Source organism: Cyclopterus lumpus, chromosome 8 (assembly GCF_009769545.1).
Source record: "Cyclopterus lumpus isolate fCycLum1 chromosome 8, fCycLum1.pri, whole genome shotgun sequence".
Taxonomy (NCBI): Eukaryota; Metazoa; Chordata; class Actinopteri; order Perciformes; family Cyclopteridae; genus Cyclopterus; species Cyclopterus lumpus.
In genome coordinates this window covers 12,954,859-12,976,484 of record NC_046973.1, presented here as the reverse complement: position 1 = coordinate 12,976,484, position 21,626 = coordinate 12,954,859, and the positions used below count along the sequence as shown (strand labels likewise).

At 44.4% G+C, this 21,626-nt stretch overlaps 4 protein-coding genes across 6 annotated transcripts; 1 reads left to right on the top strand and 3 right to left on the bottom strand.

Annotated features, from left to right (window-relative positions):
• Positions 1-9: 9 nt before the first annotated feature.
• On the bottom strand, positions 10-5,748 carry epor (erythropoietin receptor). Its single transcript, XM_034538910.1, has 8 exons — positions 5,213-5,748; positions 4,911-5,046; positions 4,438-4,604; positions 3,628-3,779; positions 3,380-3,536; positions 3,184-3,271; positions 3,017-3,104; positions 10-2,863 (listed from the first exon to the last, which is right to left on the bottom strand). The coding sequence occupies exons 1-8, from the start codon at positions 5,304-5,306 to the stop codon at positions 2,141-2,143; spliced, it is 1,605 nt and encodes a 534-aa protein (XP_034394801.1). The 5' UTR covers positions 5,307-5,748; the 3' UTR covers positions 10-2,140.
• Positions 5,749-6,947: 1,199 nt separating this feature from the next.
• On the bottom strand, positions 6,948-15,111 carry rab3db (RAB3D, member RAS oncogene family, b). Of its 2 annotated transcripts, none has more exons than XM_034539143.1 (5): positions 14,738-15,111; positions 12,000-12,236; positions 8,315-8,433; positions 7,897-8,021; positions 6,948-7,803 (listed from the first exon to the last, which is right to left on the bottom strand). In XM_034539143.1, the coding sequence occupies exons 2-5, from the start codon at positions 12,234-12,236 to the stop codon at positions 7,616-7,618; spliced, it is 669 nt and encodes a 222-aa protein (XP_034395034.1). In that variant the 5' UTR covers positions 14,738-15,111; the 3' UTR covers positions 6,948-7,615. The 2 variants fall into 2 exon arrangements, with proteins under 2 accessions (XP_034395034.1, XP_034395035.1); XM_034539144.1 differs by lacking the exon at positions 14,738-15,111 and adding an exon at positions 14,492-14,593.
• A 1,639-nt stretch (positions 15,112-16,750) lies between these two features.
• Positions 16,751-18,810, bottom strand: tmem205 (transmembrane protein 205). 2 transcript variants are annotated; one of them, XM_034539460.1, is made up of 4 exons: positions 18,690-18,810; positions 18,065-18,158; positions 17,494-17,657; positions 16,751-17,403 (listed from the first exon to the last, which is right to left on the bottom strand). In XM_034539460.1, the coding sequence occupies exons 2-4, from the start codon at positions 18,147-18,149 to the stop codon at positions 17,101-17,103; spliced, it is 552 nt and encodes a 183-aa protein (XP_034395351.1). In that variant the 5' UTR covers positions 18,150-18,158; positions 18,690-18,810; the 3' UTR covers positions 16,751-17,100. The 2 variants fall into 2 exon arrangements, with proteins under 2 accessions (XP_034395351.1, XP_034395350.1); XM_034539459.1 differs by having other exon boundaries at positions 18,700-18,810.
• An 803-nt stretch (positions 18,811-19,613) lies between these two features.
• Positions 19,614-21,403, top strand: elof1 (ELF1 homolog, elongation factor 1). The gene is made up of 4 exons (XM_034539461.1): positions 19,614-19,680; positions 20,286-20,417; positions 20,516-20,586; positions 20,665-21,403. The coding sequence occupies exons 2-4, from the start codon at positions 20,302-20,304 to the stop codon at positions 20,727-20,729; spliced, it is 252 nt and encodes an 83-aa protein (XP_034395352.1). The 5' UTR covers positions 19,614-19,680; positions 20,286-20,301; the 3' UTR covers positions 20,730-21,403.
• The last annotated feature ends 223 nt before the right edge of the window (positions 21,404-21,626 follow it).

The following is a 21,626-nucleotide window of genomic DNA, read 5'->3' as shown; positions in this document are numbered from 1 at the left end:
AGTGTTGTGTTATTTTAATTATAATTTTTTTTATTATCCCCTTAATCATCTTGTGACCCCTCAGCAGTGTGCTGTCCCTCGGGTTGAGAACCACTCATTTACAACATCAGAGCGATCGGCGTGTGTGAGACATCGGACCGAAGTGGCTGATATCACAGTTAAAGTACTGTACAAATCGAAAGACACTTCATTTAAAAAAAATGAACAATAGCACATTAAACACGGAACAAAATATTACCACACTTCTAATTAAACTACTGATAGTTCAAATCCAGAGTAATATATGTAAAGCAATGATTACTAAAAAGTGTAATTTATCATCTTTGATAAGTCATTAATTACTGTTATGAAAAGCATGTCACATGTTGTGAGAGACAGCTGGTTGTAGGTTTTAAGCTTTGCAAAGCAGATGCATTCTTGTCCAAAGAAGAAGTCAAGATGCAAGATGTTTTTCTGAAGCCACATGAGCACAAAAACACCTGTTGGAAGTTTGATTTGAACAGACTACACGTGTTGTACACGCTCCTGCCCTCTAGGTGGCAGCAGTGAGTTGAAAACACTCAACTTGAATATTACAAGACTAACCACTATAGTTACATGAGAATGAATGTGGTCTACAGTAGTACTAATTATACTTTATACGTTTGATCCAGAATACTCTGATTTAAAAACACAAATCACCATAATACTATTTACAAATACAGTGAGTTTCTTCCAATTTGGAAAATGACATTGATGTTATTTATTTTGATATATACGAAAGCTGTTTCATTTCAATTTTATACGTATTTTAAAGTCTGAGACTGGCTATTCTAGTTTCAGGAATAAAAATATCTGGTCAACATTGTGGGAAGCTAAGTCATATTTATGAGGTGATGAAGTCTAATCAATCCAAATTTGTCCAGTTATATCCATAAATTGACTAACCAGGATTATGTCGGAACGTGGTCATTTTTGCATGAAAAACTACTTTCAACTTTCAAAATAGATTTATTTTCTGCAGATCAATTAACTCCTTAATCAACTACTAGTTTGAGCTCCAATAACTGAGATGAGTCAACGTTTTGACTTTTGAGGCATAATTGTGAGACGCGAGATCATAGTTTTGAGACCTTCACAAGGAGTTACAAATATTGACCTATGATCACATAATTTCAATTGAGGTAAAAATTGCAACTTATCATTTCATAATTATAACTTCTTCCATCTCAACATTTGACATGGGTAAAAAGAAGAAAAAAATCTATAAAACATTTTTTCCTTTTTCTATTTATTTATTTTAATCTTATTTTTTGTCATTTACAATGTTTTGTTGCGTTCTTTGTTACTTGAAAAAAAATCTATAAATAAAAAGTTTTAAAAAATAAAATAAAACATTGGTTGTCAAACACAAAAAGAAAATGTCAGCCGACTGCGACTGTGTTTAAATGCATCAAACCTAGATGCTGATGCATCGACTGTGGCAATTTATCGGTCCGGCTCTTCTTATTATGTCATAGTTGTGACTTTAAAAAAATCCTACTTTTGACTTACTATCTAAGAACAGTTTCATAATTTAGTTTTAGAAAATCATTGGATTTATCATAATTATCTTTAACCTCCAGCCCACTGTTTAACTGAAGAAGTACATCTCTCGAAACTGCTCAAAAATATATTGTATCATGTATTAAAATATTTTAAGCAAATGTGAGTCCAACTGGAGTAAACCCGATAGCCATTCTGTCATGTAGGCTTTAAAAATACACTCAGCTCAAATTTGAATAAACCACTATGAAAACACTCCCTCAACTTAAATTTGGTGAATTATTATATAGTTGTTTTTTTATAAATCTGCTCTGATCTCCAGGATAAGATACCTACATATCAGCATGCAGACTTTTTCACTGAATAGCAGTATCTGCTGTAAACCACAGCTGTGGTTTGGATAAAGTAGAAATGATGTACAGTCTGGTACATCCAGCGGACTCTTCCTCCCCAAGTCCTTTAGCTCACACTTCGGTGTCAGTGTGCCCCCAGATCCTCGGTCCACCTTTCTTAACAGTTGTCGAGAGGCTATGTAACTTTGGGTGAATATCCAAAAACCCTTCCCTGAGCCCGCTTGGAGGCTCAGTCCATGTGCAGCCCATCCAGCTTTACTCCCTCAGCCGTCTGGATGCTGCCTCGACAGGAAGGGTCTTCTGAGACCCGGGATCTCGTTCTTGTACTCATTGGCGTAGATGATCACGTTTCCAATGTCGTCTCCTCGGCTCATGGGGCTGTAATCCATGGAGACCCCGGAGTCCGCCACCGCCATGTAGGTGTACCCGGGGCCTTTGGGCCTCCAGGCGCGGTGGTTCGGGTACTCAAAGCTGCACTGTGATGAAAGGCCACCCGACCCGGAGCTCCGCAGTGCGGATCCCAGGTCGGAGTGAGATTCGCACAACGCCGTCTTGCCGGAGGCGAACAACACCTCGAGTGGCGAGGCCTCCTCGAGTGGCGAGGCCTCCTCGAGAGCGTCGTCCGGGTGGCCCTCTTCCCCGTGGTTGTTGCAACTGAGGGTGACGTAGGCGTCTTGGGACTCTAGCAGAGAGGACTCCTGGTTCTGGTGGAGCGCCCTTAAGCGGTCCATCAACCAGTGGTCGTGCGGTGTGGCTCTCCATCGCTCTGTCAGGGCTGGATCGCTCTCATCCACCCCATTCATTGCATCCTTGTCCTCCTTTATACCGGCGGTCGGAGCCCTGGAGGCCTTGGGAGGCAGAGGTGGGAAAGGCAGGGCGGGGCCAGGGCTGAGCTCCGACAGGACCTCCAGAGGAGAAGGGCATTCTGCTGAGTAGAAGTACTCTGGGGTCAACCATATGCCTCCGTCGGTCTGACCTAACCACTCCTGTGCAAAGACACAAAACAGGATATTGAAAACTCCTTTTAACCTTGGATATTCCGAGAGGAAGACGTCACTCTACAGTTCAACGTTTCAGTTTGTCCGGACTAAATAGCAAATGTTTGCGCGCCATTGTCCCTGTGCAGGTCTGGCTCTTACCTTAAAGTCCCCACCGTAAATGCTGAAGAGGCCTTGGAACTTGCTCTCAGGAGTCGGAATAACCGGCCAAATCTTCTTTATGACAAACCTGAAAAGAGCATAGATGTTGAAAATGGAATTCCCCATTTGTGGCAAGTAAATTAGCTATGCGTCGCTGGCTGTCTGACCTCCGTTGGGAGAGGAGCATGGCGAGAGACACCGCAATAAGGATGAAAGAGCTGATGAGGGTCAGGGACACCATGAGTAGGTTGAGTTCTAGAGGAGGGAACAGAAGGATCGAAATCAGTCCTTCCATTGGGAAAACACTTGGATCAGTCCATGTGCAGTAAAAGAAAATGTGGGGCTACATATTTCTGTCCTCACCTGCCGGCAGCGTTTCCATGAACACCGGGTCACTCCAGGCACTCCAGTAGCCGTTGTAGCTAACCCCGTCCAGCTTCACGCGGACCTGCACCTTGTACTTGGTGCTGGGCTGCAGGCCTCTCAGGATCAACTCTGAGCTGGCTCGTACCCTCGCGACCTGCAAAACAGCCCTCAACTGGTGTCAGTACAGGTCCCTGTCCCCTCGACCACATTCCCCCTCCAGCGTGTCCGTGAGGCACCCGCCGTACCTTCCCCACGTGGCTGTCCGCCGTGTTGGAGCTGACCTCGTACATCATGCTGTCGTCCATGTACTTGAGAGGAGGAGCCACCCAGCTGACATTCAGCTGCCCTTTCTGGCCCATGCTGCTCACCGTCACGTTAGCCGGAGGGTTCAGAAGAACTGCCACGCAGATAGAGGAGAGATGAGCGCGTTAGGGAGGACTTCTATAGTGATGTCGGGGTGGGGGGGGGGGGAAGTCTGTCACACTCTGAAACACTGCTCTGTTGTTTGGTCCAGAGCCTAAACACAACCCTGACCTATTATCATATTTTTAAGTTGATATGATGAACTTGTCTCTAAGTCAATTGTTGCTCAAAATTGTTGCATATTTACACGGCAACATTGGCATTTATTTGTCACGTTTATGCTCCTTTTAACTCTGTTTTTGGTCCCCACCAACTCCCGAGGGAAATATGTCTCTTTTGTGTGTGAAATGCTCCACGATGCTAACGAGCTAGCTGCTAATGTTACGCAGGTGCTGTGCAGGCTTTTAGAGCTTTTTCTCTCGAATAAAAACAACAACATTGATGAGAGCTGCGAGTAAACCGAAAAGTTCAAAAATTCTTTCGGAGTTTGCCATTAAAAGTGATCGCTTTCATATACAAGTAGTCATGTGATCAACTTATTTTTTTTTGTATGAAAAAGTTAATTCCAGCAGCTTTTAAAAAGTATTGGGGAATTTTTGAGAATGAATGTAATCCATCATTCTCACACAAACCGGTCGAATGCACTCCTGACAGTTTGCAGTAAAAACAATTTAAAACTACTAATAACTCACAGACAAGCTCGATGAGAAGGCTGCGACTGTGGATCAGCGTTTCCTCTCGGTGAACTCTTACGTCCATTTGGACAAACATCTGGGGTCGGTTCAGGTGGCAGACGAACAGCCTCTTCCCGCCCGCTGCAGGCAGCGCTCTTAGCGGGCAGCTGCTGCTGTTTTCATTCCTGCTCAGCACAGAGGAAGAAAGAAAGAAAGCATTCTGGGTTCAGAGAGAGGTCGTCTTTTTTTAATTATTTGCTTGAATGAGACCACTTAGTGCTCAGACATATAACTATGCCAAATGTTGCCAGTTTTACGTATCTAGACTCATGTATGAACCTTTTATTCATCATCAGGCCTCTCAAAAGTTTCTGCAGAGACGTTTTTAATAGTTTAATTCATAACGTGTTGCATGCAATAGAGAAAAAATAAACAAAGTATGAAAACACCAGCTTTGAACTCTAATTCCGTGGGCCCTGCATGTGGCTTACTGGTAGGTGTATGTGAAAGAGTACTGGTCCACAGAGCCAGCCCTCTCCTCATCTTCCTCCCAGAAACATGTGAAGTCCTTCCTGCTTTCCACAAAGCATTTGGGGTTTTCTGGCTCTTCTTTCAGCATCAGAGACACTGATGAGGGGAAGTTTGAGGGGGGGGGGGGGGGGGGGGGGGTTACAGCTTGTTATTGTTATCATAGATTCGAAATCCAACCATAGGAAGGATACACTATCTACCTAATATTTCTACTTAATTTGATGTCATACGGCTAACAATGAATACATATATGTTCTCTTACCCTTTTTTTCGAAACCTCGCGCACCCTGGACGTCTCGCGTGGCGCAGAATGTCACGTAAAGCGCCAACAGTCGGCTCAGGTGAAAGCATGTCATCCTTTTGGTCTTCGCTCCGTGAACAGCATCACTAGAAAACAACCTGTTCCTCACGGGTCCGCCGCAGCTCTCTCAGGCGGAGGCTGGTTCTTGGCCGGTGTGTGTGGAGATGCCGTGGATAGCGCCGCGCGCTTTACGCGCCTGCTTGTGCGCGATAAGACGCGCCGAGCTGTTTACGCTCTCCGAAAAGTCGGTGAAGGAGGGGAGAGGCGGCACATGCACTCTTACAAAACTTTATACTCTCCCGTCGCGCTCAGAGAGAGAGAGAGAGAATGCAAGTGACTTAAATATGTGTTTAATGGGTATATGTCTGAGCACCTGTCTCGTGGGTGAACTGTGTATTTCCCAGCCAGGAGGAGGTGGTGCCCCCAGCTCCGATGGGTTCCCAAACGGTTCCTTATCTCCTTGCTGCACCCACGTGTTTTCTTTCGTTTTACCCTCATTATCGGCGCTGCAGACAACCCCGTTTCTTCACCCGCGATAAGTGGCCCGGAAAGGGGAGGGGGATATATCTGTAGTGTGGAGGACAATAACTGTGTGGTTTCTCTGGTTCTACAGTTGTTTCGAGGTCATACATTGTTGTCATGTTTTACAATCTTGTAAAAAGGAGCTGAAATTACACTCTCTCCTTTGTAATGAATATATTCTTTATTTTTCATATACACATTTCGACATACTCACTTTACTCTTGTTTATAGGATGCATCCCCCCCCACAATGCTTCCACCCTACACATTCAGAACCTTCAATAAAAAAAAGAAAAGGGATCCAACTATGTGATCTCCCCTCTTTTAGAAAAGCCACCAATCAGGAATGGGACACGTGACTCCCAAAGGGTCATAAACAGCAGAGAGAAGGACCACAGACGGAAACAGCTGCTGCACACACGCTTCTCCAAAGGAGTCAGTCGTGTTTACAATATGGCAGAAACCAGACGAAGTGGTTAAATATTCAAACATCAGTGGACAGTTTAGTACATTAAAGGCACTCAAGCAGCAGCCGCCCTTGTGACACCATCAGGGATATCGTTTGCTCTGTGACATCCCCTCCAGGCCATTTAAATACCTGCACAGCGTTGACATATTAAATGTAGTGTTCCGCAGACTCCTCGTGTTAAAGTGGAGCGGATGAGCCGGCTATCTGACGTGCACAGCAGCTATTGTGGTGCACAGGTTGTGGCCGATCATTGGAAATGGCACTTAACAGAAAACAATAAACCGATCTTTGCAATCCAAAGACTTTAAAATTTAAATAACTTCAATCAGGACACAGTTTTCAAGTGTGTGTGTTTGGGGTGTGAGAGGGGGGATGGGGGAGTTGACCATTCAATACTGTCATGGAACAAAAATGGCAATTTCAAGTAACTGATGGCACACAACGTAAAGTGAAATGATGTGAAACCAAGAAGAAAAACACAATTCACCACATTGTAGAAACTCGGTTATTAAAGCGTAGTAGGTTTGCCATGTCGGCTCTCTCTGCAGCGTGTGTAAGTGTGTGTTTGGAGATGAGGGTCATTGTTGAAGGTCAATCTACTTATCGTCTTGACTCGTGTTTGAACACGAGTCAAGACACAGTATTGAACTCAGTATCTCATGGAGACGTTAGCGGATAATGGTTTTGAACCCAAGAAACAACAACATGAAGGCGTGTTTTTATTATTTTCACGACCGATTTGGCTGCGCCGTGTTGAGACGTCTCTCTACTTAAAGACATTTAGAAAGTGTATTCAACAGTTGGATTGAACCAGAGTTCTTTTTAAGATTGGTGCCGCTCTTCACTAATATGAAGCCGGCTAGCAGAACAATGCTTTGTAAAACAATGAATGCCCCGAAGCACAGCCACCTCCAGTCACTATTTGGCATCCTTATTTTTCAAGCAATATCTGCACAAATATTTGAAAAATGAAAACCACAAAACAAATGGTTCAGATAAGGTCGCAGCAGTTGTCGAGGGGCAGTTGAGGTGGGCGGGCTGGACGGAGCACAGGACCGGCTTTGGTGGACTATCAGCTCCCCGCAGAGCTGATGGGCTGAAGAAACAGGGACAGAAAGTGGGCCAAAGACTGAAACACTGGGAGAAGGAGGAGGAGGAGGAGGAAGAAGAAGAAGAGGAGGAGGAGGAGGAGGAGAAGGGCCTGACAACGCTGATGAAAATTATTTCAGCAAGCTGTCCCTTTGGTCGTGCTGGGCCGTGGCTGGAGGGACGAGAGAGGAAGAGGTCTGGCACTTTACTTGGTCGAGGCACAGAGAGGGAATGTGTGTGTAAGTGTGTGTGTGTGTTGGGGGAGCTGCTAAGAGGCCTGATGGTTCAGCAAGCACAGCCCCCGTGGCTCTCTGACGGCGAGTCTTTAAGGGCCTGGTTCTTGTGGTTGGACACAAGGTTGATGTCGCCCTCCATGCTCTCGTTCATCTTCTCGCAGATGACGTCCACGAGGCGCTCGAACACCTGCTTCACGTTGATGTTGTCCTTGGCGCTGACCTCGAAGAACTGGAAACCTGGGGGCCGGGGGGGAGGGTCAGCGACAAAGATATGAATGCAATATCTGTCGGCAGAAGCGAGCAGGTGGAAGTGTGAGGTTGAGTGTGTACCTAGGTCCTCTGCCAGTCTCTGGCCGTCCTCCGTGGGTACGAGCCTGTCGTCCTCCAGGTCACACTTGTTGCCAACCAGGATCACCTGAGCGTTGTCCCACGAGTACGTCTTGATCTGCGTTGCCCTGTCGGATAGAAAGAACAGTATACGTGGCTAAAAAAACAAAACAAAGAACTAGCAATGTAGGAAGCAACACATCAGACACTTTCCTACAAAAACAACAATAAAATATGAACCGAAGGGAGGTCGACACTCATATTTAGAGGGGGGGGGGGGGGGAGAATATGGCACCCGGTTATGTGGAAATGGTGCTAAATATTTAGCGCAAGGTCGTGATTCGGTGATGAGTGGGGGAAAACAAAAACAAATCTCCTGGAGTATTAACAGACCAAAATGTTTTTTAAATGTCGGGCTCACCAGTCCTGGACTGCGTTGAAGGAGTCCTGGTTGGTGATGTCGTACATGAGCAGGAAGCCCATGGCTCCTCTGTAGTAGGCCGTGGTGATGGTGCGGTAGCGCTCCTGCCCCGCTGTGTCCTGCATGTGAATCCACACACATATGTTCATACACTACGCTTTATATTAATCAAAGTTTATACAACTTAACTAAAAAGAAACATGGATTGCCTGTGATCACTCGATACATTATTTATGAATTGACGCCACAAGGGGGCAGTGTGGTCCAAACTGTGGTCCGCAGCCCTCATCTCTTACTGAAACAGTAGATCCAACGTTCAGTTTTTTAAAAAACATTTATTTAAAATGCAGATGCATGTTATTTCAGATTAAGGTGGTTCCTGACATTTCTATCCCAGAATACCCCTTCAACAACAAACAACACCATCATTTACCAAACATGTTTCACCTTGTTTTGAACTGGATGTTATTTAGTAATATTCATTATATGAAAGTGGATTGGTGCAATATTCATTTGGTACATTTAGACTGTCACAGTTTAGATTGGTCTGGATTCATACCACCACTTTTAAAACATTTATTCTATATTGCTACATTCTCACCCACAACAAGTGTTCAGGTGTGACAACTGATTTATTTTGCGTTTTTTGTTTATGGTCTAGTTAAATTAACGTATAACAGTTCAGGGGATATGAAGATCAAACAGGGGGGGGCCGACTCCCCTCCACTCTCACGGTTACCTGGTAACCCATCTGAGGCCCACATTTGCATCTGGGGCCGAAGTGTGTGTGTGTGTTGTTTTCCTCACGGACAAGGATTGGGTTGCCCAGGTAACCAGAGGCCATTCAGGGTTATGAATGTTCCATTACAGCCGGAACTGCTCTGGGTGTGTGTGATGATGATGATGGACGGCGTTTACAGCAGGCCCCTGCATGGTCGGAGACGTCACCTGCGGCACAACACGCCAAGTGTGCAAAAGGTGTGTGCGCGTTTGCTCAAAGATCAGATATATCTCCATGACACCAAAAGGAAAAGGAAAAAAAAGGGATGTAAACAATATGTGTACACAGTTGGAACATACGCTCGAGCTTGGCGTATTCTGTGTGTGTGTGGTGTGTTATCAGGCGAGCCCGTTTCCATGACACACGAAGCGGAGGGCCAGCAGCTGTGCAGTGGGATCATCAACAAACACTCCTTGTGTGTCGGGGCCCGGCGAAGTCTCTCGCGGACGGCACTCTAACACAAGTTTAACGGCTCAGGTATTTCAGAGTTGATCATTAACGCTACGTACGGGAGGACTTGGTCCCACGCCCTTTTTAAATACACCACTCCACGGCACTGCAGTGGGTCTCCATTGTGTCCCCGTCAGACGCTGATATGACGCTTCCTCCGCTTCCTGCACTCAGGAAATACCAGGTCTCTTTGTGGCTGCCCGGCTGCGCCGGTCGCCACCTCGGGCGGCGCACAACGATACCACCTTACCAAACCCCAGCGGATCACATGATTACACACATTAGAGAGCCCCCCCCCCTTACCCCAGCTGTTGGGATCCCACACACACCACTAACAATGTGTGTCATTTAAAAAGAGACACAGGTTTGGGTCTGGAGAACTTCCTCAACCGACGACACGGTGTGTGTGTGTGTGTTTTGGTGTGGGCTCTGCTGCTGACTCATCTTTGTCCCCGTTGGAGTATCACACAGTGGCTCACACATTGTTGGTTCTCGTGAATCATCTGTTTGAACAGCCTTAGCCGTGTATACCAACAGGGTTCGCAGTGTGTTGTGAGCAATGTGTTCCGGAGGATAAATGAAGGATACACTTCAGGTACAGAGTGGAAAGCCCTGCAGTGAACAGGGTTGGGTTTTTACACTATCAGGGGAGCTGATCCGGCTCAGCCTTGGTGCTAAGCTATCCAGCTGCTGTCAGTGACTTCATATTTACTGAGGGGTCCAGTCTCCTCATCAAATTCTCTGAAAGAAGGGCACTTCTTTAAAAGAGGCACGCCAACAATTTCCTATTGCAGTTATGAAAAGAAAAATCCCAATTTGGGACAAACTCCAAAAACTCACTTTCCCATAATTCCTCTGGAGCATGTTTCTTTTGCTGCACTCTCTCTATCTGGTGTCTTTTTTAACCAGCATCCTTGGTGTGTAAAGCTCTGAAAAAATAACCCTGATGACATCACAAGGGGGTTATTCTTCAAGGCACTTAACGGTTTTCACTATAAAGAGCGATTGTTCAAACTTGATAATTGGCATGCACCTCGAGGCCTTCACACATCAGGGGAGGTATCTTCGTGCACGTCAATATATCGTCTTACAATCTGTTGCTTTTGCTTTCACAGAGAACGGGAATATTCTGCGCCAACAAAAGCAGGAGTAATTAGCAGGAGTAATTAGCAGGAGCATCAAGCGGTGAAATTATGCGCTGGTATTTAATGAAACCGCAACACAGGGGCTCTGTATTCAAAGTTTATTACTCCTTCCAACCTTGACAAAGACCAAGATCTGCTTCTTCTGTTCTTCCCCTTTCACAATAAAAGCCCTGGACGGAGAATATTCACAGGCGAGTATTTCACACCGTTTGTGCCGTTTCTCCTGCTGTTTAAAGGCCTTTACGTGTGGAACTGTTGGTTTGTTTTATTCTTGGGAGTTACAGCAACTGCTGCAGGACAAGAAAGCCACAAATTTTCGCGTGACGTCATATGCTCAACAACCCAAATTAAAAACATAATAAGCAAAGAGGAACCACTGTAATGCAGGACACAAAAACTAACCACAACCAAATTGAAAAAAACAACAACTTGGTGTTCACTGCAGAGCTAATGTGTCGTTCCTACAAGGGGTTTTACTCACAAACTACATAATCACAATAATTAATGTCGTCAAAACATGGAAACTCTAAATATTTGATCACACCCAAATGTATTGCTAAACAAAAGAAATGCATTAGCAAATTATTCTCTAAATTCATTAACAGCTATGATTAATATTTCACCGGATCAAATGATGTATAAGGAGTCGCTTTCAGTGGCAAACAAACGGAGAAATAGTTGTGACCAATTTGCATCTCCTCTCCGGAAAAGCTTTAAAAGCAACTCTACTGTTGCTCCGTATCGGCTCAAAGTGTCATCTTAGTGCATCCCAATCCGAATGAATTAAAAAAGGTGTGATGTGTTCACGGCTCGTTTCCTCAAAGTTGGCAAAGGATTCATATTACAGGTTGAATACCTGCGGATCTGAGGCGAGTCAGTTTCTCATCGTCTTTGACCCTTGATCTCCAGCTGGGCATTTAAGTGAAAGCTCAGCACCGTTTGATGCAAAATGAGGCCCGTGAGTAAGAATGTCTATGAAACCATGAGGAAGTCGTGCTTTTTACACTAGCACGGTTCACATGCCGAGCTTGCACGAGGGCCAAACCCAGTTCTAGATTTCTCCAAACATTGACCTTTTAAAATGACATTTTCCCAAAAGCTGCATTCAAACCCATCTCGAATCAAAAATGTCTTCAGGTTACTGGACAAATAAACTCCAACAGAAAATTAATTTGATCTAATATGTTTTACTGGAGGGAGATCGCCAGGGAGCTTTAAAATTGCTAATGGCAAAAATGTCCAGTGAATATAACAAAAATAAATAACATTGAATAAAAAAACAGTGCATCTTATCTTCAAAACCACTCACCCAGATCTGCAACTTGATCCTCTTGTCATTGCGGAAGACGGTCTTGACCTTGAAGTCGATGCCCACGGTGCTGACGAAGGCCGAGGTGAAGGAGTCGTCCGCATAGCGGAACAGGAAGGAGGTTTTTCCCACGCTGCTGTTGCCGATGATCAGCAGCTTGAACATGTAGTCAAAGTTCTGGTCGGCCGCGTCCTTCTGGGCGGGCTTCTGCTGGAGCCGCGAGTCATTTGATGCCATCTAGAGAGAGGGGGGGGCACAAGGAGGAGAACATGAGTTTAACGTGCAGTGTTAGGCGGAAACATGGAAGACACCAGTAAGACAACTAGTACGCTTTTATTGGCGAATTAAACTGCGTGGAGCCGGACCTTTCTTTAGGGCTCACGCACTCGTTTAAATGTCTTTAAACCAATCACAATCAGCTTGGGGCGGAGCTAAGCACAGGACGTGGCGACTGACTGTGGCTTTGCTAAATAGATCCCGCAGGTAGCGGAAGGGTAGGGGAATGTTATTAAACCAACAAGTCAATTTACAATGTTATTAAACGAAGGAATGCAGCAAAACCTTTTCTTACGGAAACCACTTGGCAAAATGTAGGAAAAAGATCGTGGTTTGGGTTTAAAATGGCGTTACTTAAGTGCGCAAGTTACGCGACAAATACAAAGTTTTTACAGCGGCCTACGGGGAGAAAAGGGCTGTGTTTGGTTTTCTTTACTGAATCTGTTGTGTGCCTCTGTTTGACAGGGACAGAAGAGAGTTGACAGGCATCAAGGGGAGAAAAGGAAGGAGAATGGCATCCAACCAAAGGGTCCAGACATTGAAGTTCACGGGTGTCAAACCGTTGGCGACACTCAAAAGTGCCAAAAAAGAAGACAGAGCAAAGCATCTGTCCGGCCTCAATGATAGACACGTGTTTTGGAGAGTAGAACTGAAAAACTAATCTTGTTTACAAGAAAAGTCCACGGGGCATCTTTAACGCATCGGGGCACCTCGTTGACTAACGTTGCATTAACTGATCAACTTATTAGAATGAACCAACGCTCGTCTCACTGGAACATTACTAATGATCTCCTACTGAATCAAAGCTTGTAGCCAGACGTTAGTCAAATCCAGCCGGGATCGGTGAGATCCTGTTTCGGCTCCATTAAAAAGGGCATTGCCATCAAAATGAAAAAGGAATGGAGAGGGAAAAAAAGGTCTCTCTCTCTCTCTCTCTCTCGTGAGACCCTTCTCCGTGGAGACAAGACTAGGGACTCGGCTCTAAGCTGCCAGCAAGAACCATTAGCGGTCAAAGCAGTCGGTTCACTCTGCTTTTAACGGGCCAGATGGGAGGTCTCCTGAGCGGGATATAGATATCTACCACACTACCATGATGAACAAAAAGAAGAGGAGGAGGCTCATCGCTAATGAGAAATTGGAGAAGCCTGGCAAAGTAATTTACTGTGTGAACGTTTGCTCTCGCAGTAATTGCCAGGGTATGAGAGGACAAGTCCATGTTCCTCACTTGTGTACCGACAGGTTTGCCTTGTATGCAGATCAGAAAGAACTGATGGCTGCATGAGTAAGAAAACACACCCCAAATTAAAAAAAGCTAACCCTGTTACTCAGGAATTATTAAAATCCTTCCAAACTCCCCCCCCAAAATCACCTTTGTACATTTGTACAGTTATACTGTGCAGCTGCGATCGCCGTCCACCTACAGCCCACTGGGCTTTCTACACAGCCTGTGCAAACCCGCCTGCCGGCTGATGTCGACATGAGGAACAATGACACCATCTCCTCTTTCACAACAGAACTTCACCGGGTAGGTACATGCCCCCTGAAAAATGCTCCTCTGGGCGTAAGTCTTCCTCCATCACTCCAGACGTTGCCACATTCTTGAGATCCCATAGAATGGATCCACCCATTTTAAAAAAGAAAAGAAAAAGGAAAAAATGTCTCCTTTAGCCCAACTTTGAGCTCAGCTTAAGTCCGGGGTAAGCCCAGTCACATGTCCTCCGTGTTTACCATGGCGCTCAGATGTCTGCGGACCAATAAGTAGGCGCACACAGTCAGCGAAGACATCTTATTCTCTCGTTACAAAGATGTCAAATGAATAACAACATTTTACGTGGTGTTTTCTTGTCACTGTCTCCATAACGGACACGGTTCATACACACCACTGACTGTGATATCCACATGTTACATTTAACTGATGTCTGGGCAGCAGCATGAGAATGGGAGCTCATTTAATTAAAAAGGCCCACCGCAGTTGCGTTATCTCCAGTTGAGAAAGAAACACAGGCCACTATTGGTGAACGGGGCCTGGTGATGGCGCAGGCCGGGTCTCTCATCCGGCCCTTGTTTGTTGAGCAAGGAGCCAACAGGAAATGACCCGCATTGATTAGTGGGCCGCTGTCACGTCTGTCTTCTTTTGTGAAGACTGAAACGCAAACACTGATGGAAGATAAAGCCGAGGACGTTAGTTTTTATTACGATAGTGTAAAATGACTAACCTTAACGAACTAACTTAGTCCACTTTATGCAGCATTAGCGTGACGAACAACACCAACGAAAGGGGGGACGTAACCCTTACGTTGAGTATCCCTCCGCGAGCATCTACCTGTTAGCATAAAGTACACATTAAAGCGTATAACTGCTCTGGGTGACCGTGCCGCGTTAGCACAAGGGCATGAAGGAAGCGTGAGGCAGAGGGTGAACACACACACACACACAAACCGTTTTTTCTGAAACAAACTCACCTTGTAGAAGAAAAGCAAACGTCCAACTTGATTCCCTCTCGACTCTCTCGGGGTGAGCGATACGCGGCTGTCGTCCGTCCGGCGGCGGTGAGATGTGCGGGGTCGAGATTAAAGTAGACCGAGCACTTGGAAGAGTCCTTTTTTTTGTCCTGCTCCACCAACGGCACCAGCACCCGACCGGCTCTCTCCTTCCTCAACAGGATACTTCTTTCTTTATTTCGAGGTCTGGAGCCGCTCCCGGATCTCGCTCGTGTGGCTGGAGCTCCGTCTGTCACAGAGTGAACGCGAACACTGGAGCACCGCTGGAAGCTCTCCGGGGCTGTGTCAGTGTACACAGCTCGAGGAGAGACGGCTGCACGCGCTGTGCGCGCGCACTACACTAACGCGCACACTCGAGTGAAACAGGACCGAATAGTTTTTTTATATGATCTATTGTGGACTATGTGTTCAGGCTATTTAGGATTGCCATGTTAATACAGATATATTATATATTAATAGTATCTCTGTTGAGTTTGTTCGTTTACTTTACAGGAGCCATACACGTGCACGAGGATATAAAATGAAACGCACACAAAAAAAGTCACAAACATCACATCAAAATGAATATCACACAAAAGATACATTGTAGGCTACATAGTCTCCACGTATGAAAACAGTCAAGATCAGAGACCACATGACTCACTATGCTTCTACCAAGAGGGAGGATATTATAAAGGAATATAGTAAAAAGAGAAAACACTTAAATATCTGCATCGCTTGTTGTGTCTCTCATTGGGATCAGTTAGGTAACACGAGGCCATGGTAATTCATGCGGTGATTAAAAACTGACTTAGCAGCCTTATTTGACTAAATAAATGTACCCAATAGCAAACACCACCCTAAGGGTCTAGGTTCTCCAAGGCCACATTTACCAAAGTTCACAGTGCAATTAGTTTGTGGTTAAGTCGAATTGTGTGCGCGCGTGCGTGTGTGTATCCATGGTTACGGTTCGGTTACGGTTTGTCCAGACTGAGCAGCCATAGTCCTAAAATGAAGTGTACATGGTATCAGGATTTCTGTGCCGCTTTACACATCCATCATACAGATCAAACAATTGCAAATGAGGTCTCTAATTCCACATCAGAGACAACTGAATAAAGCCTTTGCTCCCTGGCTCATAATTCATTCATAACACTGCTCCATAGCACTGCAAGGCATGCTCTGCAGGTAGTACTGGAGTTCCAGATTGCGAATGGGCCTCTTTCTCGCATGCACAAAGTTTGTTTCCTTGTGAGGGTCAGGGTTGACAGAGGATGGCGTAACAAGCCCTCAACACTTCCTTTTGTTTCCCCCAGCTTCCTCGTGCTTTACTTCGCACACGCAGAGGGGAGGCACGCCTAAACACTATGCATTTTCTTTCATGGCCATCCAAATAATCGTGTAAAAAGGATGAGCAGATAAACATGTTCACTTTATTTCCTAATGCCACTGCAGCGGGGAAACTCGTCAGGACGGTTAAAGACTCAAAATGTGCATTTGTGACTAACCTCCTTGTATGTTCTCCAAACTGACAAGGCACGGTGACACAATGTCAGTCAGGTGAAATGATCTGCTTTCAGAGCTAATTCTGCTCTAATTATATTCTTTATCTTGATAAGCCAGAAAAAAATACTGATTGAAGGGATAACATCTTTAAGAAAAGGCCAAGATGAAAACATCGGGGGAAAACCTCAACCTTTTACATTCAGCCCGTTTTTTAATTTATACTGAAATGCCTCCATTATAATCCATTAGTGTTGATGTAGCTGCACCGAGGACGGTGCCTCCCTTATCCTGGCAAAGCAGTGTTCTCCGGAAAAACCTGCTGTGCGTCACCGGTGATTAAATTAAAACCTTTCCTCTTCCAAATCCAAGCATATAGTCTGTTTGGGCCTGGGTTCTCTCATCAACTTGAATCTGTGTCGAAGCACAATGATCAAGACAAACACGTGGGACGGAATAAAAGCAGCTGCACAGGAAATAATGACCTCCCAATCACAAGTTAATAAAAATTTTTTATTTATCAACAAAATATCTGAAAACCACCATATTTTACAAATATAAATGCAATAATCTATGCTGTGCTCAGCAGTAAGCTCTTCTCTGAATGCACCTGTGTCTAAACAGTGCCCCCTGCTGGGAATGTACGTGAATTGCACACACACACACACAGCACCTGAGGTTCGGTGATTCATTTTGTTCTTAATAGCTGGTGTGCGCAATAGCAGGGAAGCAAAACTCTGTTTAATCCCAGTTACATGATGTCTCTTACACTTATATTTGCGTGTGTGTGTGTGTGTGTGTGTGTGTGTGTGTGTGTGTGTGTGTGTGTGACCTCCCCCTCTCTAAATGGTGGATAGATTCAGAGCTGCGTAGGTCAGATTAGTGGTGGTGCAGATGAACCCTGTCAGGTTGCAGAGGTTGGACAGGCCGTGGTAGAGGCCGAACATGCGCTTGCAAGCCTTGTACTTGGGGTCCCTCTCCCAGAGTTTAGCGTAAGCCTCTTTCTGGCTGCCCAGGCCGATCTGGTTCCCCAGGCCGTGCTCCTCCTCCACCTCCCTTATCTGAAACATCAACTCGGTGGCCGTCGGGCTCAACCATCGGGCGTTCAGGCCCGCCAAGACCAGCGCCGCGAAGTACAGGGCCATCTGCAACACGGCGGGGAGATGGCGATGATTTACTCGCAGATGTGATTTAAAAACAAGTGTTTTGACATTTGCGTGTTTGTGATGTCTGACCTGCACACTTTCGTGGCCGTCAAGCAGTTCCCTAGGGTGGTACGCGGCGTAGACGGCCAGGCTGACGACGTTGCTCCCCAGCAGACAGTGGAAGTACACAGGGAAGAGCTTGCTCTGCACCAGGCCAAAGGTGTGCCGGCTGACCTGCCGCACCAACGCAAAACCTGCAGCACAGACATCAGGGGGGGGGGGGGGGGGGGGGGGGGGGGGGGGGGGGGGGCACTGTTATGATGAAATGTAATGCAAATACAGCCTTTTTAAGAGCACTGAACTTTAAATGCTAAAGAAATATTCAAACATAAAACTTTTTTTTATAAAAGCACACAACCAAAACAATAATTAAAATGAAGCAAAAATAAGCACTGTCTGCACAATGGCCAATGACAGTTTTGTGAACAAACATGCATTTAAACAAAACGGGCAATATGCAGATTGAGGTCATGTCCATAATATATTGTATGATAAGTCGATAACGTAAAAATGGCCGAGGTCGTGTCCATCTATCAAACGATAAATGCAGATATATCGTGTCAGGCCCAGCTGCAGCCCTCTCTTCTGTTTGTGCTCCCACCTGCGATGAAGGAGACCCAGACCTGCACTCCCCAGGAGAAAGACAGAACCAGGAGGTGAAGCACTTTGACCAAGTCTGTTGCCATGGTGTCACTCTGCAAAACACACACAACAAACACGTTAGCTAAAACTCTGAAACGTGCCATCAAAATCCTGTTTACACACCAACAAAAGTAATGAAGTATATCATCCTGCTAAAAACAGTTTTTACATTTACGTTTTTTAAACACACACACACACACACACACACACACACACACACACACACGCACACGCACACACGCACACGCACACGGTGGGGCCACTGAGATAAAGGTCTCGTGCATCTTTCCAGCCTGCTGCTCCACACATGCAGCTGATAAGTCTCCAGAATGAGATAACATGGCAGAAGGAGAAAAAAACAATTACATTCATACCCATGAACGCATCTCCGAACTCATTCGCATGTGGCGAGGAAGCTAAATAGCTAAGTTAAGTTAACTTAGATGAAATGGCAGCAAATCTTATTGTTACTTTAAGACTGTTTTCATCTGGAACTGACCAGCGAACCAGCATTAGCTTCCGAGCTACAGGGGAGAGTTAACTTACACACGGTGTACTTATCTCTTGCTATACGTCACACACACCTGCGCTTACCTCGCCGTCCTTGACCTCTTGGCGGAACGCTAATTAGCGAAATGAAGTAGGCTCCAAAGTCCAGCCGACTCCACTTCCTATGTTATATGTGCGTGTCAACAAGCCCCGCCCCTAGAGGCGAGACGCATACATTAATATTCAATTACTTCAGGTTCCCATTCATCGATTTGCGGTTGACGTGCTTCACTGCACTTTGTTTGTATTGGCTTTGTTACGAAACGTTACTATATTGGTTAACGATAAATATATTTTATTTTATTTTATTTTATTTTATTTTATTTTATTTTATTTTATTTTATTTTATTTTATTTTATTTTATTTTATTTTATTTTATTTTATTTTATTTTATTTTATTTTATTTTATTTTATTTTATTTTATTTTATTATTATGAATCATCAATAACTAAGTTATTCTAGCATTGTTTATAATAATTATAATACATTACGTTTATAAAGTTTTTGCCCGAGCAACATAAATAAATATCCATCAATTACTTATTGGGACGCCACAACTATAACAACAACGACAATCAAACATTATATGAAACTCACAGCATCACATCAGTTCTTTCTGAAATATACAATATATTAGTATTTATTCTTGAGGAGGTTTTATTTATTTATGTAGCGCACACAATCAGTTGCCAGGATAGTTTAGTGGGATTTATTTTCATATTTGTATCTCTACTATTCTGAAGTAAAGTGCTGGTTTGAAACTTGCTACCCAAAATACATTCATCCAAAGTTTTACGATTTGAAGGACGTCACGTGTGTGCCATCAAGAGATGGTTCACCAGAGAGGTAATCCAGAAGGCGAGCTGCGCTATTGGGCACACAACGCCGTCAGCCTCCACCTTTTAGCCAATCACAAAGAGGTCAAATTCCCGAGCGACCAACCAACCGGCGGTGGGACCCAGAGATTCGGAGTACCCGGATGCAGTCGAACACACAGAGCATCCTCCGCTGCTAACATCCCTCTCGGTAAGTCCACATCGTTAATGAAATGCGAGCCCACAACGCACGAACCACGCGCTTCACTTTGACCCGTTGCCTTCAACGTCGTTTATCAAAAAGTATGTTTAACCTCTTGCGGTCTTTACCCTCAAAGTAGGATCAGTTAGCGAGTTAGCTTGCTAGCGTGTAGCAGCAGCAGCTCATTGGCGCTCCCGAGCGAGTGTTCTTCTGATCCCGTTTGCCGTAAATCGATTTGTTCGGCTGCAATTGTAGCTGTACACCTGATATTGTGGCTGTAATAAAACATAATTTAGATTTTACTACATATGCTTATATACATATATTGGAGGCAGAGTTATTATCCACGAGGAAAAGGCGAAATATGTTTCACAGGACAGTTAGTTTGGGTGCAGTGATTTCTTACGTTACCTGCTTTTGAGCCAGGTGAGCAGCCATTGCTGGTTAACAATAGGGTGGGAATTATTAGTCTTTTAACTAGCTATTACTGGTATTATAATATCACAATGGCTCCTTGTGTAGGTGGTAACTTATAACATTGTGTAGTTATATTGTTTAACAGTATAGATGGATGCAAAGCAATACGGTTGTATTTTGTGTGTTTTTTGTTACAGTTACATAACATCAGAAATGGGGCGCAGAAAGTCAAAAAGAAAGCCACCGCCAAAGAAAAAGATGACCGGCAACCTGGACGTCCAGTTCACTTGCCCGTTTTGTAACCACGAGAAATCCTGCGATGTCAAAATGTGAGCAAATATATATTTTTTTTAATTAAAAAACTGCAGAAAGAGAAATAGAGAAATGCACCACGAACCACATAACTAAGATACTAACTGTTTTCCAGGGAACGAACCCGCAACACAGGAATTATATCTTGCAGCGTTTGCCTGGAGGAGTTCCAGACTCCAATTACCTGTATCCTCTTTGACCAGCTGTTCTGTGACATTATGTTATGTATTAAGTCATTTTGCCCCTTAACCCTGTTCCCATCAGATCTGTCTGAGGCAGTGGATGTTTACAGTGACTGGATCGATGCCTGTGAAGCAGCCAATCAATAATCATGTTTTCCCGTGACTCTCATCCTCTCTCTAACATCCCCCCCCCCCCTTGTGATTGGGCCATTAAATTCAGCCCTGTTTAGCTCACACAATGTAGCAAAAATCTTCACAAAACTATAGGAGCATGACATGCTCGTTTAGTTTTGCTACAGTGTGGCTTGCTGAGCACGACTCGTTCCTCTGGCTGGGCCAGGGAGTTGCCATGTTTTGTCTACATCACAGTTCTCCATGTAAAAGTGTTCATAGGTCAGTGGTTAGCGTATGATAGTCTGTTTTTTTTAAATTACATCATGATGGTTTTTTTTGTTTTAAACCCCCCCCTCCGACTGACCAATGTCCATCTGCGTAAAACATTGTCCTCGGTCGTTACTCTTCGTGTTTATTGATGAAAATAATATGATTGTCGTCTTGAGATCGTTGTAATTGGTAGATAATGAAGATGTGTTCATTGTTTAGTTTTGCCTCTTATGCACTGAAACATTGGTTTCATTTTATTCTTTTGAACTGTCGAAACTTTTGTTTCTTGGACCAATATATATTTGTACTGCTAGATTTGTATTTTACCTTTTTTTTTCTTTCAAAATCACAATCATGTAATTTCACTACTTGTGTGCATTTCACATCCGTGTATTTTTAGGTAATGAGAAAAATTAAATCAAAACCATATTTTTCAAGTGTTTTTTTTTTTATTTTATTGCACAATGTCATGTTTAGTGAACACATATAGAAATACACAATTAAAATAAAAGGTCAAGAGGTTAGCAAAAATGTTAGGTTTGAACAATGTTGAAACAAAGCCAACATTTGAAACGTTGCTTTATATTTCACTCAACATCGTTGACATTCTGGATATCACAGGGAACTAAAAACTACATTTCATTGAATAAAAACAGGGAA

Coding starts and splice junctions, on each gene's coding strand:
- epor (XM_034538910.1), bottom strand. CDS start 5,306: ATGACATGCTTTCACCTGAGCCGACTGTTGGCGCTTTACGTGACATTC. Junction 5,047..5,212: donor GCGAGGTTTCGAAAAAAAGG/GTAAGAGAACAT, acceptor TCCCCTCATCAG/TGTCTCTGATGCTGAAAGAA. Junction 4,605..4,910: donor TCTTTCACATACACCTACCA/GTAAGCCACATG, acceptor TGTGCTGAGCAG/GAATGAAAACAGCAGCAGCT.
- rab3db (XM_034539143.1), bottom strand. CDS start 12,236: ATGGCATCAAATGACTCGCGGCTCCAGCAGAAGCCCGCCCAGAAGGAC. Junction 8,434..11,999: donor GGATCAAGTTGCAGATCTGG/GTGAGTGGTTTT, acceptor ATTCACATGCAG/GACACAGCGGGGCAGGAGCG. Junction 7,804..7,896: donor GAGACTGGCAGAGGACCTAG/GTACACACTCAA, acceptor CCCGGCCCCCAG/GTTTCCAGTTCTTCGAGGTC.
- tmem205 (XM_034539460.1), bottom strand. CDS start 18,149: ATGGCAACAGACTTGGTCAAAGTGCTTCACCTCCTGGTTCTGTCTTTC. Junction 17,658..18,064: donor CTGGGTCTCCTTCATCGCAG/GTGGGAGCACAA, acceptor TCTGTGCTGCAG/GTTTTGCGTTGGTGCGGCAG. Junction 17,404..17,493: donor ACGGCCACGAAAGTGTGCAG/GTCAGACATCAC, acceptor GCCGTGTTGCAG/ATGGCCCTGTACTTCGCGGC.
- elof1 (XM_034539461.1), top strand. CDS start 20,302: ATGGGGCGCAGAAAGTCAAAAAGAAAGCCACCGCCAAAGAAAAAGATG. Junction 20,418..20,515: donor AAATCCTGCGATGTCAAAAT/GTGAGCAAATAT, acceptor ACTGTTTTCCAG/GGAACGAACCCGCAACACAG. Junction 20,587..20,664: donor GTTCCAGACTCCAATTACCT/GTATCCTCTTTG, acceptor TGTTCCCATCAG/ATCTGTCTGAGGCAGTGGAT.